Here is a 16,992-nt window from a genome sequence, read left to right as displayed (position 1 = left end):
TAAATGATCAGGGTCAGCCTTATGGAGAAATGGAAGGAGCTGAGAGAGTGAGCTATGTGAATGTCTGAGGGAAGAATGTACCGGGCAGATGAAATAGCAAATGCAAAGGTCCTGAGGCAGGAGCATTCCAGTTAGTAACAAGGACAACAGGAAGTGGAGTGAGCAAAGGAAAAAGTAAAAGTTAGAGGGAGAGTCGAGAGGCGATAGATCATAGATCCCATAGGGCCTTGCCCAGTGAAAAGGCCACCATTCATTTCTGAAAGAAACAGAGAAGAAGTGCTGAATATATTTCTCGCTAAGCAAAGGACAGCTGCATTGTAAGGTAGAGGCTGTGAACAAAGAAATCTGTGGTCTTACATGGTGTTTTGGGAAGTGTGGGCTCAGAGATTCACACTTTTAGAAGCTGGACTGTTTGGGGGATGAGTTGACCTTTAGCTGAGCAAGCAGGATTACTGGCGTGTGGCTGTCACTGATTGGCTGACTTTCTGAAGCAGGGAGCTGTCACTGAGTGAGAGGTTGGCACTGACTGATGGAAAGATTCTGGTTGTTAGTTGTACTACGACCAAAGAACAGTTAGTCTTTTCCTTTGTTCAACTTAGAATGAACACACTTGTCACCCTCCGCTTTGCAAGGCTACCGTAGTCTTTGTCTTTTACTCTGAGGGAACCGGGGAGGTACTGGAGGATTTCTGAGCGGAAGGGTCTCAGGATCTCATTTACATTTTCAGAGGATCACTCTGGCTGCTGGTAGGCAAGGGTGGAAGCAGGGAGACAAGTTAGAAGGTCACTGCCGTCATCCTGGTGAGAGGAGATGTGGCTTAAACCATGGTGGTAGTCATGGCGGGAAAGGAGAAGGGCCCCCGTTTTGGATATATTTACAGACCACAAATAAACAAGGTAATCCAATTTGGCTAAGTAGATTGGAGTGAAGAGAATAATATTTATCTTCACATGAGGTGATATGACTAGATGATAGTATAGAGTAACCAGCTGGGGCTACTTTAGGACAGGTGAGGGAAAGCCTCTTTGAAGAGTAAGACCTCAAAGATGAAAAGGAGCCAGTTAGGACCTTAAACCAAGACCTGTGTGTGTGTGTGTGGTAGAGCCAAGACCAGTGTGTGTCAAAGGTGGCAGGGGGTAGGGGTAGAGGCGTAAGTTGGGGAGGGAGAGAAAAGCAGAAGCCAGATCCTTCCAGGCCTTGAGTTCATAGAATGGATTCAGAAGAGAGGGGCAAGAATAGAATCAGGAAGTTGGAAACAGAGACCATTCTATACTAGACGCTATCATCATGGAAATTCTATGAGGCCTCATTAAAGTCATAAAATAAAATCCAACCAGGAAGTCTTTCTTGTGCCAAGGATTCTGCTTTGTTGTTTGCAGAATTATGACTCATATAAACGATGTTATAAGTTAAGGGGCAGCTATGGTGTGTGGACAAGTAAAAGAAACAATCACCTGTCCTCTGACCTTTAATGAAAAGTCTAGATTAGTCTAGAAGCAATAAAACATCTGAAAAGTCAAGGGGGAAAAAAAAGGAAAGTCTGGATTAGTCTAGATAATATCTTTTCCACGACTAAACTGTGATACATATCTTCCACCGTGTGATCATGAAAAATGGGGGTAATGTTTACAGGGTGGTCTTCCTGAATGCAGATGTAAAGGGCACAGAGAACACAGGTTGTCAAGCCAGCATGACCTGGGATTCAACAGCAGAGTGGCATGAACTAGCTCCCCTGTTTTCTAGAGTTAGCTCCCAAGAATAAGGAGAGGGCTTTATCCACCTTTGTAGCCCTGGGGCTCCTAGCACAGCCCCTGGTAAACAGTGGGAGCTGACATACCCTTTTGTTGCATCGGAATTAAGCATGTCGGTTAGATCAACAGTACTGAAATAAGAGCAAATTAACTCAGGAAAAGCAGTCATCTTCCATCTTTTGGTTCATCATCCAGTGTGTGGATTAGTCATACTTCTCTCAATCCTACTACTTCCTTTTTTATATTTCCTGTCTTTGAGCACATTGCACTCTGAAAACTCCACTTGGATGGGTCATCATCAAGGGAGAAGTCCAATGCAGGCCAATTTTACTGCTTTTTAGCAAACAGCAGTTTTCCAACGTTTGATGGAGATTGAAATTCATATCATATAAAGATCTTAAGATAGGGGGCCAACTTTTTTTTTTTTTTAGGGCTTTCTCTGTGCATTTTCTTTAATTTCAAACAATCCTAAGAAGTAGCGAGCTAATATTAGTCTCATTACAGAGGTGAGGAAAAAACTGTCACGGAGGGGCAAAGAAATTTGGCCAGGGTCACAAGCCAGTCCGAGGGGGCGCTGGAATTCAAATCAGGCTGTTTGCACAGTGGCATTGCTACTTACTCCTCTTGGAATAACTTGGAGGCTTTCACTTGTCATTGCTTCCTTATTTGCTCTTGAAATGTTAAAATATGCGGAGAAACAGTAGGAGCTCTATAAATAAAACATGTCTATATATTTTTAAATGATTAAAGCTGGAAAGTTTAATGTGGCACCGGGCCACTTGTTTAGTGGAAGTAAAGGGAACGCGATCGCCGGCTCCCCTTGCAGAAAGCCTGCCGCCCTTTGCAGGGAGCGGTGGTGACTGGCTCACAGCCCATCTGTGATGGTCGCAGGCGAGGGAAGTCCGACCCACACTGCAGTCAGGGAAAGACAGCGGGGGAGCCCGGCTGCAGAGGCAAGAGCCGGCCATGGATTCTTGCGGCCCAAATAATCTTCTGGTTGGGAAAAGCCACATGTCAGGTAGCACCTACGGGGGTGCGGGGCGGGGTGGTGGTGGTGGAGGGGGAGACAGGAAATGCAACATTTTAAATTCAGGGTGAAGTCTGGCTAGACTGACCAACCTGTTAAACCTGAAGGAGAGGACTGTATCTTTAGACAAAATCTGAACAACGAGCATCCGAGCTCAGTGACCGAGAGGGAGCCGTTGTGCATTTGGCAACGTTTACAGGCACACAAGGAAAACACGAGGTGCGGAAGGCATTCCAGGAGGTAGCCGTCGTTCAAATCCACCCGACAGCTTGAGTGTCGCCCTGGCGGGCGGTTTCTGCCCTTGGTTTCCCCTTCTAAAAAACCGTCAGGCGGGTGAGACGCTTTCACGTGGGGGAGGGAGGGGAAAGTAAAGGGAGGGAAGCCTGAGAAATCACGCTTCGCAGAGGACCGGGAAAACACCGTGGGAAGAAAGCCCGCATAGACCTCAAGAGCGTGCCCGAGTCCCGGCCCCGGGAAGCCCCCGCCGAGCACGAAGGCCGCGGGACGGCGCCGCGCAGCCTCCGCAGGGCCCGCCCGCCGCGGCCCGCAGCCTTTCTGCAGGATCCCGCTGCTGCGGCCGCTCCGCACACCCGGAGGAGGCGAGGCGGGGCGGGGCGGGGCCGCGGCCGGGGGCGGGGCCGGGGCGGGGCCGCGGCGGGCGGGCACGCGGGAGGCGCGGAGGGAGGGTGTCGCGCCGAGGGAAGCGGCCCGCGGCGGAGGGAGGGGAGGCCGAGTCCTGGAAGCGGAGCTCCGCGCTGGGACTGGTTCCTTCGCAGCCATTTTCTGTCCAACCAAACAGCCGATTGGAGACGGGAGCCAACCAGGGCTGCATTGGAGGTTTGTGTCTCGCTTCGGCCAATGATCGCTCCTAAACCGACTCCACTTTAGCTCGAATGAAATGTCCGTCTCCTCCCGGCGCCGTCCCCGCCGCCAACGCCGCCGCGGCCGGGGCCACTAGCCTCCCTCCCGCCCGCCCTCTCGCCCGGGGCCGGGGCCGGGGCTGGGGCCGGGCCGGCGCCTGCGAGGCCGCTCCCGCTGCGGGCCCCGCCGGGGAGCGGGCGCGGGGCCGCGGCGCGGCTCTTTGTGCGCCGGGCCGAGGAGCGGCGGGACGCGGGCCAGGCCGCCTCCTGCTCGCCGCCGCCGAGGTCCGGGCCCGAGGCCGAGGAGGGGGCGCCGGGGCACCGTCGGGCCCCCTCTCGGCGGCGCCCCGGCCGGCTCCATTTTGTGCGGGGAGCCGAGCGGGGGGCGCTGCCCCGGACCCCGGCCCCGACCCTGCGCCCTTGGCCGGGCTGCCGCGCGGAGTCCCCAGGGGCGCCCCCCTCCCGCCCGCTCTCCCGCCCGCTGGCCCGAGGGGGCATGGCGGGGCCGGGCCGCTTTGTCTGCCCCGGCGCCCCGAGCGGGCGGGCGGCCGGCAGGCGTTGGGCGCGGGCCCGGGGCCTGGGCGGGCGAGTCGGGGGATGCGCGCCAGGGGCGGCCGCCCCGCACCGGCGAGACTGACAGTCGGCCGGGCCGGGCGGTGGGGCCGGGGCCAGCCCGCGCACCTTCGTGGGGAGGAAGCGAGGTCCCCGGGAGGAAGGAGTGGATTTGGTTTCCCCGCAGTCTGGCTTACACGTAAAGAATGCAGCCATCTGGCGGCTTGCGGTCCCTGGACTTGCCCCGAAGGTGGGAAGGAAGCCTTTCGGATTGGACTAAGGTTTAATCTTCGGTGGGAGGCGGGGAGGATCTGCCGGGCCTGAGGAGCAGTAGTCTTCGAGAACAAAGAATTACAGAGCACCCACAAGTCGTAATCTTGCCCAAAGTACTGTAACAAGACAATTTAAACAAGGTTAGGTAGCATACGACCTTAAAAAAAAATAGCATCCCACTAACCCGCATGGAGTCCACGGTGCCATGGTTCGTGCCACGAATCACTGAGGTGGTTTGGGCTTTCTTAGTTTGGAAACGAATCGGCAAAATAAAGTGGTAAGATAAACTGATCGATATAAGTGGCATTAATAAATAAGGGTTTTATTTGTAAAGTATTGAAAGTTTAACCAGAATTCCTTAAAAGGCAATTATTCCTTCCCCGCACTGCTCCTGTAGCTTAATTTAAGGATTCTATTGATGCAAAACTCTGGTTGTTGATGCCAAAGAATGGAGGGTGGAGGAAGGGTCTGCTGCTTTTCTTGGATACAAATTTGCATTTCTTCAAACATTAAACAGATGTATGCATTCCCTTGAGCTTTCACATATATCCTAACCTGCCTTCAGGAAAATATGTACCATATGAGGTGACAGTGTTTATCTTTAATATATTGAATCTAAATATATACTGAGTCAACTATTTGGGTGAGAGAGTGTGGTGAGGTGTGCCCCCCCCCCAAGCAAAGTACATAAATATATATAGCTCCATTATTTTAAGTGTACTGAGGATTTTCTTTTTCAAAGACACCCTTAAAAAACCGCTTCTAGCTACAAGGAAGGAATCTTCCGGGCAGTTTTGGGGTTAGAAAGAGGGCAATATTTAAAAAGAAATTAGACATTGCTTTTAAGATTATAGCAGAGTAGACAATGTCAGCCAGTCTTTGCTGCCTGGACTGACATTTAAAAAAATTCAATTCAGTGGCTACAGTTTTTTCTTCTGTTTACTAGATTTCATGCTCGAATGCATATCATTATTTTCTCTTCCTTTAAAATTAACACTGAAAGGATATGTTTTTGCTTTGCCCCTCCCCCCCAATTTAATTGCTTCACTTGAAAAAAAAGGAAAAGAGCAAATGAGAAATGGAGATTGTAACATTGTAATTGATACCAATTTATTCGGCTATTTAGGCCTTACAGTGAAAATGAAGTGCTATTCAGATGCAATTTTAGTCCAAAATGGTGGTTCTTTAAAATGATAAATAAAGGTCCGAATCGTGTTCCATGTATGTTCTCTGGGCAGCATATATCTTCTTTTTGGTATAATCTGAGGTGTTTAAAAGCACTGTATTCTGAGATATTCTTCTCCCCTTTTGAGCTTTTGGACTCCTAAATCTCACTCTAACGCATTAAGAAAATCATCACCGAAAAATTAAGTTGGGGCGTTTGTGTCTTGGTTGTTAATATTTTGAATAATTTAGATGTGGAAATTTTGGTCTCGTGCATGTAATTTGGGGTCTTGTAATGAATATTTATGATGAACATGACTAAATTCAGGGTTATGTTAGGAAAGCAGCTCCTCCCTGCCATAGAATTTCCTTTTTTGCAAGGTCTCCAAAATATATCTGCCAATTTAAGAAACCTTTATTGGGCACCTGGTTTTTTGCACTCTGTTGAATAAGAATAGTAGGTGAAATTATACGCGCCTTTTAAATTTTTACTAGGAAGAGGGCCTGTAGGCAATACGTTGTTACTACTAATAGATGTTTATCTTCTAGGTTGAAGTTGGGCGAAGATTAGACCCCTTTTTAGAAAGGTGTTCCTGAACACCACTGACAACACGGTTCTGACAGTATTTCATGACGGTAAGTATGTTTTACCATTTTGGTTGTTAATTAGATTTGGACAGTGACTAGCTGGAAACAAAATTATGCCTAATGTGTATTGGAGATCCCAAGTAGAATGAATGCCCTTCAAGTCTAGACAGACAGTACCCCTACTCTTTTTTAGTGACTTGCCTGTATTGTTTCCTGTGGGCCCCTAAGTGCTGTGTAGGCTACAAGATAAAAAGCTTGTCCCAGCTCTTAAGAGGCTGTCTGTTTTGCTAGAAGGGCTTCAGTCGAACTGAATGCTTAGAGGACAATTATGCACAGAATGGGAAACGCAGGTTCTCAGGGTAGCAGAGATGAAAAGACCAGTGGGTGTAGGAGGCCCGGGTAGTTGCAAATGTCGTGGACTTAGCCTTGAAGGATGTGTGGGATTCGGATAGATGGAGGGTATCACTGAAAGCTAAAGGCTGAAGGCAGGGATGAGTAACTGTTGTTCAGGGGATGGGGAGTACATCTGCATTGTCCAAGTGGAGACTTCGTAGGATAATTTAGTGAGAGATACCAGTTTTGCTGTCTGGATGCTTAGTTCTGGATCTGCTACTGTATTTGTGATGTCAGGCATGTTACAACTTCCTTGAGCCATGACTCATGCCTCAGTCCTAAAATAAAAGAGCTGTACCTGGTGATCCTTAAATAAGGTGCTTTCTGGCGACTAAGATTTTTATCAGCCCTGAAGATAGAGTTGGAAACAAATTTAGTTAGGTTAAGTGGGGGATCCACTCATGAAAAGCCATGGAAAAACTAAGTTTGGATTTGATGCTGAAGACTTTTAGAACTGTTCTAGGTTCAGGAGCTATAGAAATGGTGTTGGAGTGAGATCCGTCTTAAAACAGTAGGTACCCTGGTAGGCTGGGTAGTAATGCAGTGGCAGTAGAGAAAGGAAGGGCATAGCCAGGAAACTATTAAAAGAGGTAACAGCTTAGGTGGAACTTGGAGGAGATAGAAGAATCTAGATGGCACTGGTATAATTATCCTGGGCGGGTGGGATCGCAGTAGTTGGAAAGCAGAGCAGGAGCTCTCATCCATTGCCTCCTTGCAGGACATGGGGAGGGTGAGTTTCATTTTTCCAAATCTTAAGTTGGCAGTGATGGGACATCAGAGATGTTCTTCTACAGGCATGGCTCGCTGGAGTGACAGGCAGGATATGGTTGTAGATTTAGAACTTTTAACATAGAAGTGGTATTTAACGAGTTCATTAAGAGACTGAGGGAAGAAAGAGGAAAGGATAACCTTGGATGAAACTAACAATTGGGAAGTGGGGAGGAAAAAATAAACCAGGAAGGGATATCACTTTGGAAATCAAGGGAGAAGAGAATTTCATGCATAAATGTGGGGTCCGGAGTGGCCGGCACTACCAAGAACAGCCAAGTAGGAATGAAGGCAAGATTATTAGCAACTTCCAAGAGCGGTTTCAGTATCCTGGAGGGGTGGAGAAGCATGTGCCAGGGAGCTGAAATAGGAATGGAGAGATGCTTGAGGACTGTCAGGGTGAGGGTGATAGCTAGCCAGGGGTGTGGAGCAGAATTACGGTTTTACGGGTCTGTATGTACTTCTGTGTGTTGAGTGAGGGAGCCTAAGCATGTTGAAGAAAGAGTGAAGCAGCTGGTCAGGGAGGATGGAAGAGCCATTAGAGGTGAGGAATCTTTGTGTTATTTCTTACCCTCAAAGAGATAAAAAGGAATTGGTCCAGAGAACAGGTGAAAGGGGTTATGCGAGAAAGAAAACCATGCCTGGAAAGAAGGATGAGAACTGTATTTGAAGGGACAAAAATAATACTAGGTTATGTTTGTTGAGTTCTTATTACGTGTCATGCACTTTGCTAAGTGCTTTTTATATAATAACTTCACTTCTCTTAGCAACTCCATTTTAAAAATGGGAAAACTGAAGCACTAAGAGGATAGTAAATAAAGACATAACAGCTAGTAAGTGGGGACCCCAGCCTCAAACACGGGCGGTCTGTCCTGTGGGCCTGTGCTTTTCATACTGAACCCCGAACCACGTGCATTGCTTACATCCCGCAGCTATTGTCCTGGTTTGAGAAGCGACTTTAAATGTTTTTAATATACAGTCATTAGACCTAGAACTTAGAGAGGGCAAAGTAAAGATTTAGGCTTATGGACTATAGGAAAAGCTATTAGGAACAGATACTGGAAAGTAGTTGGCATCTGAGACTCTGGACTTAAATCCCATTTACTCTGCCACTTTGGGCAGGTCCTTAGCCTTCTGTAACCTCCGTTTTCTCATCTGCTTCACGGGGTCATGAACATGGCATGAGATATTTGGAAAGTATTCAATAAATATTAAACATATTAAAGAGGGAACTATTTCCCACATTTGTGCAGCAAATTATTAATATAATTTAATACTGCTACATCACAGAATTACAGAATAAAATGTATTAGCCAACTGACCATTGATTTCACATAATATTTTAGAGAACAATAGCAGTTCAGCTAAGTAATCAGAATAGTCAATAACATTAATTTAATGGATTGAACTACTCTTTGTCCCTAGTTATCAGTTCTCTTGGCTCTAATGATTCGTCATCTTAGCCATTGTCTTGTCCCTCTCTGCATGCCCTTCCCTCTTCGTTGTCTGGATGAGGCCCAGCACTTTAGCTTCTCTGCTCTTCCACCAGCTACGATGTGATGTGTCATGACTGGTGGCACTGCACGTTTGTGGTCACCAGCTGTAGCTTGGCTGTCATTGCCCAGCGCTCCCAGGCCCTGCCTTTCCCCTCCCCCCCCCCCCGCCCATCTCCCCAGCTGCAAGAACGCCAGCAGCATGCCCGCGGTCCTTCCTGTGGTTCATGTTCACTCAGTCACCAGGTCTGTGGATGTGACCTCCTGAAAGCCCCTTTCCTGTCCCCTTGATCTCCACTGCTGTTGTCCTGGACTGATCTGGAGAAGGAGTGTTCATCATATTGCCTGAATTCATGCTCTGACTGCAGCCTCATGGTCCTTCGTGGTCCTCTGCCCCCATTCTTGCTCCCCTCAGTCCATTTCTACGCTGGACTCTAGCCAGAGTGACCTTTTAAAGAAGAAGTCTAATTTGCACGGTTTTGCTAAAACTCCCCTTTGATTTGCTCTTGTCCATAAGGCACTGCTTGATCTAGCCTCTATTTAGTCCATTCTAGTCCACCAGTACTAGATTCCTGTTTCCTTTGCCTGGAACATTCTTTTCCCATTTTTCCTTGCCTGACTGATTTCTGTCTATCTTTTGGTCTCCATTTAAATGTCATTTCCTGTGACCGCTTTCTTGACTCCCCAGACTCGTGTGGGTGCAATAAGCTCTCAAAACATATAACAGAACACCTTTGTTTTCCTTAGCATTTGGCACTAGCAATTAGGTGACTGTAATTATTTAAAAGCTATATATAACATTTACTGAGTACTCCTATTATACTATGCTGAGGCTTTCCATGGTAAGTCCTGTCTCATTCCACTTGCTCAAAGTCTCATGGCAAGTAAGTAGGAAGGAATTCAAACCAGGTGATAGGATTCCAGAGCCTGTGCCTTGGAAGTATTAATAGACTACAGTCCCCACTCCTTTCCCCTGCCACTAGTTTACGTAATACTTGTCTTCCCTGCAAGATGAGGACAGAGATCTTGTCTATGTTGTTGACTAGGCTGCATCCCCAGCAGATAGCACAGACCTGATAAATACCAGATGCTTACTTGGTAAATATTTGTTGACTGGCTTACTTAAAATCTCTAGCCTATTTTGAATATCTTTATAGGCATTTTAGACCTTGAAAAAGCCTTTGGGATGTATCCAACAAGTATCCCTGCCTCCTTTCCCCACTCGTATTATATATGTGAGTGGCTGGCATATTGTAAGCATCAAAGATGAGGCTTAATTTGTTACTAAGTGCGTTGGGGATTCAAAGAAGGGGACACTAATTTTGGGCTTGCAGATTTCAGGAGGATGGGAGAACACTGGGACTAAAGTATGGGGCAGGATTTGAAGGTAGAAAGACAGAGGAGAGAAAGACAGAGGTGTGATGAAATGACAGAAGAGCTACGACTTGCAGACCCAAAGACACACACAGCTGAGCCTCCCACGTGCGGCTTACCGTCGAGGAGGGAGGACGGGCTGTCTGTCTCCGGCGTACACTGCGCGGAGCACAGCTCTTTGGCAGCTTCCCTTTCTTCCATTCTGACATCTCTGAAATACTTTCGGTATTTTTTAGAAGACTGAGGTTTAGAGGCTCATGCTGTGAATCCAGTGATAATCTTGCTGCTAATTCCAGTGCAAGACAAGATAATGTGATTTAAACTTTTTGCCTTTAGTACTTTTTTTTATGCTGTATTTATAAATTAATTGATCTCCCAGACATACACGTCCCCACCCCGCCCCAACAAAGATTTGTTTCCAGTCGTAGGTGCTGAAACAACCACTTTGGTCTTTTCTCCTGAACCTTGATCTCCCTACTCTCCCTTAGGGCATTGTAAAAACTAGTCCGTTCACAGCGATCCTGATTGAGCTGTCTTCCGTGGCTAAAAACTCCATCATCATATCTATTAAAGACCACTCTCCTAGTACCTTGTTAGCACTGTAGGATTAAAATAGTGTTTTATTTTTGGGTAATGTTTCACATTAGGCGTTTAAGATGGGGAAGGGGATACTATTTCCATTTTATATAGAAGTACGTTTAATGGATAGGGATGCTGTTTTCAGGGATCAGCAGGAGAGTCAGAATCAGAGCTCACTGTCGTTTACTACCTTTTAGAAGCCACTCAGAAGTATCAACATTATTAAAGGAGGTGAATTCTATTCTCTAGCCCCTTAGGAAACTATATAGATGATGGAAATGTATCTTTCTCTACAAATAATTAGACACCACAGTCAACAGATGTATCAAGGAAATGCCATATTATCGAAGACTTGGAAACTAGCCTCCTGTTTTACTAGTAGATGAAAATCCAGCAGAGCCAGAGGACACGACGTGCTACACAAGGACTTAAAGGGTGCAGTTAATAACATTAAACTTGTTATCAGGGTCCCGCTCTGATAAACATGTGGGATCAAGTGTCTTTGATTTGGCCTCGAAGCGTGTATCGATTGTGCTTAATTTTTGCTATGCTTTTTATTCAGGTAATGGATTTACAAATTTTCCACACACAAATAGTTAGCCTGGAAAGACTTCCAGGATTTGCCATGTTGGTGAAATGGAATGGAGACAGTTCAGGGCTTATGGTTCAGTTTTCTCTAGGTTTTCCCTCTTAGAATTCTTATAGCTCTGAGCAAACTTAAAATTAAGCAGGTTTCTTTTAAAATAGTAATTTTAATTCTCATTCTTGTCTGTGGTTATAATTTTACTGTCTTTATGTGCAGATCTCCAATCTCCCTGGCCTCTCCTTTTTTTCTCTAAAGAATCTGAAGTTTGAGGGCGGTGAGGGGGGGAACTGTTGAGTAGAATTAGAGATGATAGGCTTGTTCAAAGTATGGGTGTGCTTTCAGGTTGCACGGGCCCAGATTTGTGCAAGGAATCTACATGCTTCCCATAGCAAACAGCAGTTTGAACTAAGACACTGGCTCTTTTGGAACTGTGAGCAGAGAAAGTTTGCAGCAGGAGCAAAAGGATTTGTGTAGGACCATCAGGCTGTAGCAGGAGAGAGGAAAGTGACGGAAATTGGTGACTTTTAGGTGACTACTAAGCTGACTTTGGCTTTGCTTGTCATTCCAGGGACAAGCTAGGTTGTAAGTCAGGGTTGTCTGCACTATATGTGAAGATGATGCAATTGAAAAGAAAGAGGTGTGTGTTTTAGATTCATTTCCTTGTTTTGTTTCCCTGTTGATCTTAATGCTTATCACCCACAGAGGGTAGGCAGGGGAATCTTGAATCACTGGAAAATTATCAAAAGGTTTCCAAATCAAGAGATACAAATGTTATCTTTTAATAAGCTTGATGCCTTGAAAATTAATTGACCCATCCTATGACAGTTTATGAGCATTGACTCTGTTATGTTTTTTAGACAAGTTTTATTCAAGAGTATTGCAAAACTTCTTTCCTCATAGATGGATGGCGACAGTGCTACGACAGATGCTTCTCAGCTAGGCATCTCTGCGGACTACATCGGGGGAAGCCACTATGTGATACAGCCTCATGATGGTGAGAAAGCCGCAATTAAAGCATTCCCCAGTAGACACAACTTAGTGAAAATTACATTAAAGTGATATTCCAGGTTACTTTTGTCTTTACAGGAAAATTAGCAATCTTGTGTCAGAGTTCAGTGATAGTCTAAAACAAGGCTGTTTTTTTATTAGAAATAGTCATCAAAAGAGTGATGAGTTCTAGAAAAGAGTTCTAGAAAAGTATGTTTCGGGGGCACCTGGGTGGCTCAGTTGGTTAAGCATCTGACTCTTAATATTAGCTCAGATCTTGATCTCAGGGTTGTGAGTTCAAGCCCCTCATTGGGCTCCATGCTGGGTGTGGAGCCATCTTTAAAAAGCATACTTTTTTTTTTTTTTTTTTTTTGAGAGCTCGTGTGCAGGGGTGGGGAGGGCAGAGGGAGAGGGAGAGAGAGAATCCCAAGCAGGCTCCATGCCCAGCACGGAGCCCGACACAGGGCTTGATTTCACGACTCGGAGATTAAGACCTGAGCTGATATCAAGAGTTGGATGCTTAACTGAGCCACCCAGGCGCCCCTGAGATATATTTTTAGGAGGCATTTGGGGGTGGGTGATTAGTTACTTCATCTGGAAACAGATACATGTAAAAATGTAACTTGAAAAAAAATTGTAACTTGAATCAGCTTAAGTGCCTTTTTTTTTTTTTTAAGATTTTATTTATTTATTTGACAGAGAGAGAGCACAAGTAGGGGGAGCAGCAGGCAGAGGGAGAGGCAGGCTCCCCACCCAGGAGGGAGCCCAACTTGGGGCTCAATCCCAGGACCCTGGGATCATGACTCGAGCTGAAGGCAGATGCTTAACTAACTGAGCCACCCAGGCGCCCCGCTTTTCTTTTTTTAATACATAGAAAGAGTACGTATGACTTACAGGATACTGCCTTTAGTTAAAAAGGATATTACTGGTACTGTGAAAGCTTCAGTTATATCTGAGTCTATATAATTTGAGGATTCACTTTTGTAAGAATGTCGGATTAGTGCTACAGCTTTGTTCAAAAACTTACTACATTAGTATTAATCCAATTGGGTCAGTAATATTCAAGTCCACTTTTTCCATTCTATATAAACTTGGCTTTGTATAGTATAACCTCTTAATCTGGCAATATGCAAGGAACCATAGATCGTAATCTGTAAGTTTTCTACCTAAGTTATGTAACAAATATGAGTATTTCTTCTGTGGAAGATGCTATACCAAGTTCGAGGAAGTACACGGAGCTAATCCCTGGCCTAAGGTAGCAAACATCTAATAGGATGAGAAATAAAAAGAATTATAAAGTATGTCGGAAAAGACACGGAGAAGCAGCACTTTGTGATATTTTGTGAAAGGAGAGATCACTTCTGAAGGTGCTGTGGAGATGTTTTTGAGCTTTTTTGAGAACGGATAGGTGAGGTTTTAGTGGGCAGAGTTGAGGAAAAAAGGATTTGAGGCAGTGGGTTTGAAACTAATGAGTAGGTTCGGTTATGGCTGTGAGAAAATTGTGAAGGAACTGCTATCCTCCTCCCTAAAAATGACTAGGAAATGAACCAGGATGGTTCTTATCTTAGATCATTTCAGGTAGTCTTCTCTATCTTGAAGTAAAGATGATGAGGAACTTTAAACCTGTCATTTTTATTTCTCTAGATACTGAGGACAGCATGAACGATCATGAAGACACAAATGGCTCAAAAGAAAGTTTCAGAGAACAAGATATCTATCTTCCAATTGCAAATGTAGCAAGGATAATGAAAAATGCCATACCTCAAACAGGAAAGGTAATGCGCAGGAGAAGTTTTACCGCGGTTTCTTTTTCCAGGGGAGAGGGGAGCGCAGACCTACGTGAGTGTGTATTTCCTGAACACAGTCAGCTATCGATTTCAGCCACTCAGCCTTCCAGCAAGTCAGCAGCTCTTTCAGTGCTACACACTCAGTTACTGAGCAGGACTCCATTGGCAATTCCCACGTGTCCGTCCCCCCGCCCCCGCCCCGCTTCCTCCTCCCCCACTTGAAGTAAATAAAATAAAATTTTAAAACAGGTGCATTATCAGAACCATCAGGTGTGGGCATATGGAGTTGTGACTTCTATCATGTTGCAACAAAATTGGGTCATTTCGGACTGATATGGAAAAAATCCTTACATTTGGAAGCAACTATTTTTATATAATCATAAATATTAATGTACATTTAAATTTAACTGGCATGATTTTTTTTTAAGTAGTTCTGTCTTGAGATAGACAGTCGTATAGACAGTTATTTATACCAACTTAAAAAAAACTTGTCACTCTACTCATCACTTGGTCTGAATTAAAAGCCACGTTTTTATATTATTTTCTATTGCATAATAAACTTTCTTCTCGTAGCTTATAAAGTGCTTACGAAAGTAATAAAGCTCACAAAGAGATATATTAAAATACAGAGCTAAGCTTAGAAGTTCCAGTATGAGAGGTCCTCCTAATGTTTTAAGGGGAAATAAAGCACAACTGCTGATTACTGTTTCTATTGCTAGGCCCGCGCGGCCCAGTACCTCAGGCCACCAGCCCCACGCGGTTATTGAGCACTTGAAATGTGGCGAATCTGAATGAAGATGTGCTATGAATGTAAAGCATACTTCAGATTGTGCAGGCTTAGTATGAAAAAAAGAATGAAAATACCTCAGTTTTAAAATGGATTCTGTGTTTAAATGATAATATTTTAGATTTATTGGCTGAATAAAGTAGATTATTAACATTAATTTCACCTTTTTTTAAGCATAGCTACGGGAACATCTAAAGTTATGTGCACGGCCAGCATGATATTATCTGGCGGCTCTTGTTCACTTCTCTCCGGGATGTACAGTAGGCATGGCGGTGGAAGACAGTGTGTTTCAGCAAGGGGTTTGCTGTTCTGTTAGAAGCGGCTTTGGAATTGCACGCTTTAATTCATCAGAGTTTCACTTTGCCCGTACCCTTAAAAGAAGAATTGTTTTTAAAATGAAGTGGCAGGTGTGTGCTGCTTTTTAATAAACTCCAAACCTGTACCTGACACTTGGTATCTTCAGTAATAAAAATGTCACCAGATGTCATTATTCCATTCCCTTGTAAGCCTTACATGAATTCAATGTTTTGTCTTTTTAAAATTTTCTGGTGTCCGTATTTGTGGAAATGCTAGGACAGAGGAGTGATACCTGAGTCTAGCCCACCGAATACTACATACACCATGGGACTGATTTTCTTGGGGCACTTGGCTAGTAAGATTTCATCTTTATGGGATGGTAGGGACATCCAATGATTGCTTTTTTCCTTAAATTATATCTTTTTTCCGTGAATAGTTGTCAAGGCTTCTCTTACTGGTATTTGCCTTTTAATCTCACTCCAAGGGTTGGAATTTTGATAGCACACATTATGTCAATGTAATTAGCATATTAGTTCAAAGATGAAATGTTAACAGCCACGACCTGAAATTTGTACTCTTCTGAATAGCTTTTTATTTTTGTAGGTTGTTAGGAAGGGGATGGTTATATTCCCTGCAAATTTACCTGTGATCTTTCTCTTCAGATTGCAAAAGATGCCAAAGAATGTGTTCAGGAATGTGTGAGTGAGTTCATCAGCTTTATAACATCTGAAGCAAGTGAAAGATGCCATCAAGAGAAACGGAAGACAATCAACGGAGAAGATATTCTCTTCGCCATGTCGACCTTAGGCTTTGACAGTTACGTAGAACCCCTAAAACTATACCTTCAGAAATTCAGAGAGGTAAGTAAAATGCCTTCCGTTATGCTTTTAAGAAACTCAGATATACTATTCACTTTACCTTTTTAGATGTATCATTCATCAGAAGAAGTATATAATCACTTCCATTACTGTATTTCAATAGTATGTCCTTTCTTTTTCCCTTTGTTACAAATGACATCATAGCTGTGTAATGACTGAGAGCCTGGCCTCTGGATTCCAGCCACCTGAGGCTGAGTCCCAGCTCCACCACATGTGACCTCGGGCAGATTATTTAAATACGTTAGGCCTTGGTTTCTGGGTCTGTAAAGTGAGGTTAGTAATAGTACCTATCTCCCAGGGTTATTGAGAGAACTAAGTAAATCATCTACGTATAGCCCTTAGCTTGGCATATAGTGAACACTCTGTAATGGTAACACATGCTGTGGTTATTATTAATTTAAAAGAGGTAGCACCTCAAAGCTTGGGGCCTCCTGGATAAGAAAAAGGGAATTCTAACCGTATCCCTTTCTTATTAAATTCTTCTGCATTTCCTTTTGGGTTTATCTTTGCCCGTGGTATGAATTTTGTGGGAATAAATTGAGATCAGCATATTTATTTCCACACTCTAACTTGGGTGTCAGATTCACATTGCTTTCAGAATACTTTCTTAATAGCTTTAATGTTAGAATCCCCTTGAGTTAGTGTTATATGCATCATCAAATGATTAAAGTAGGAAGAGAATGTATACATTCTTTCCGGTACTTTTCCAAATCTTTTGCATCATAGAACCTTAGAGTGAATGGATGGAAACTTAGAGCTCTTTGGTCCAAACTGTAATTTTGATTTAGGAATTTAAGATTTTAAACTTGCTGTTATAGTACTGCCCATTTGGCTGAGATATATATATA

General features: G+C 44.4%; 1 protein-coding gene across 3 annotated transcripts in view; it reads left to right on the top strand.

The window, feature by feature from the left end:
* Positions 1 to 3,475: 3,475 nt before the first annotated feature.
* Positions 3,476 to 16,992, top strand: part of NFYB (nuclear transcription factor Y subunit beta) — a 17,403-nt gene continuing 3,886 nt past the window's right edge. Inside the window, exons 1-5 of one of the 3 annotated variants that reach the window (XM_040637395.1) lie at positions 3,476 to 3,615; positions 6,177 to 6,263; positions 12,309 to 12,402; positions 14,040 to 14,170; positions 15,929 to 16,126. In XM_040637395.1, coding sequence (XP_040493329.1) covers positions 6,258 to 6,263; positions 12,309 to 12,402; positions 14,040 to 14,170; positions 15,929 to 16,126 — 429 coding nt within the window. In that variant the 5' untranslated portion in view covers positions 3,476 to 3,615; positions 6,177 to 6,257. Of the gene's footprint in view, positions 3,616 to 4,308; positions 4,441 to 4,474; positions 4,741 to 6,176; positions 6,264 to 12,308; positions 12,403 to 14,039; positions 14,171 to 15,928; positions 16,127 to 16,992 lie in introns of those variants that run through there. The other 2 variants (XM_008705675.2, XM_008705676.2) reach the window with 2 other exon arrangements.

The sequence above is a fragment of the Ursus maritimus genome, unplaced genomic scaffold (genome assembly GCF_017311325.1).
Source record: "Ursus maritimus isolate PB19 unplaced genomic scaffold, ASM1731132v1 scaffold_21, whole genome shotgun sequence".
Taxonomy (NCBI): domain Eukaryota; kingdom Metazoa; phylum Chordata; class Mammalia; order Carnivora; family Ursidae; genus Ursus; species Ursus maritimus.
Note: the sequence above shows the minus strand (reverse complement) of the source record. Positions and strands in the feature narration are given on the sequence as shown.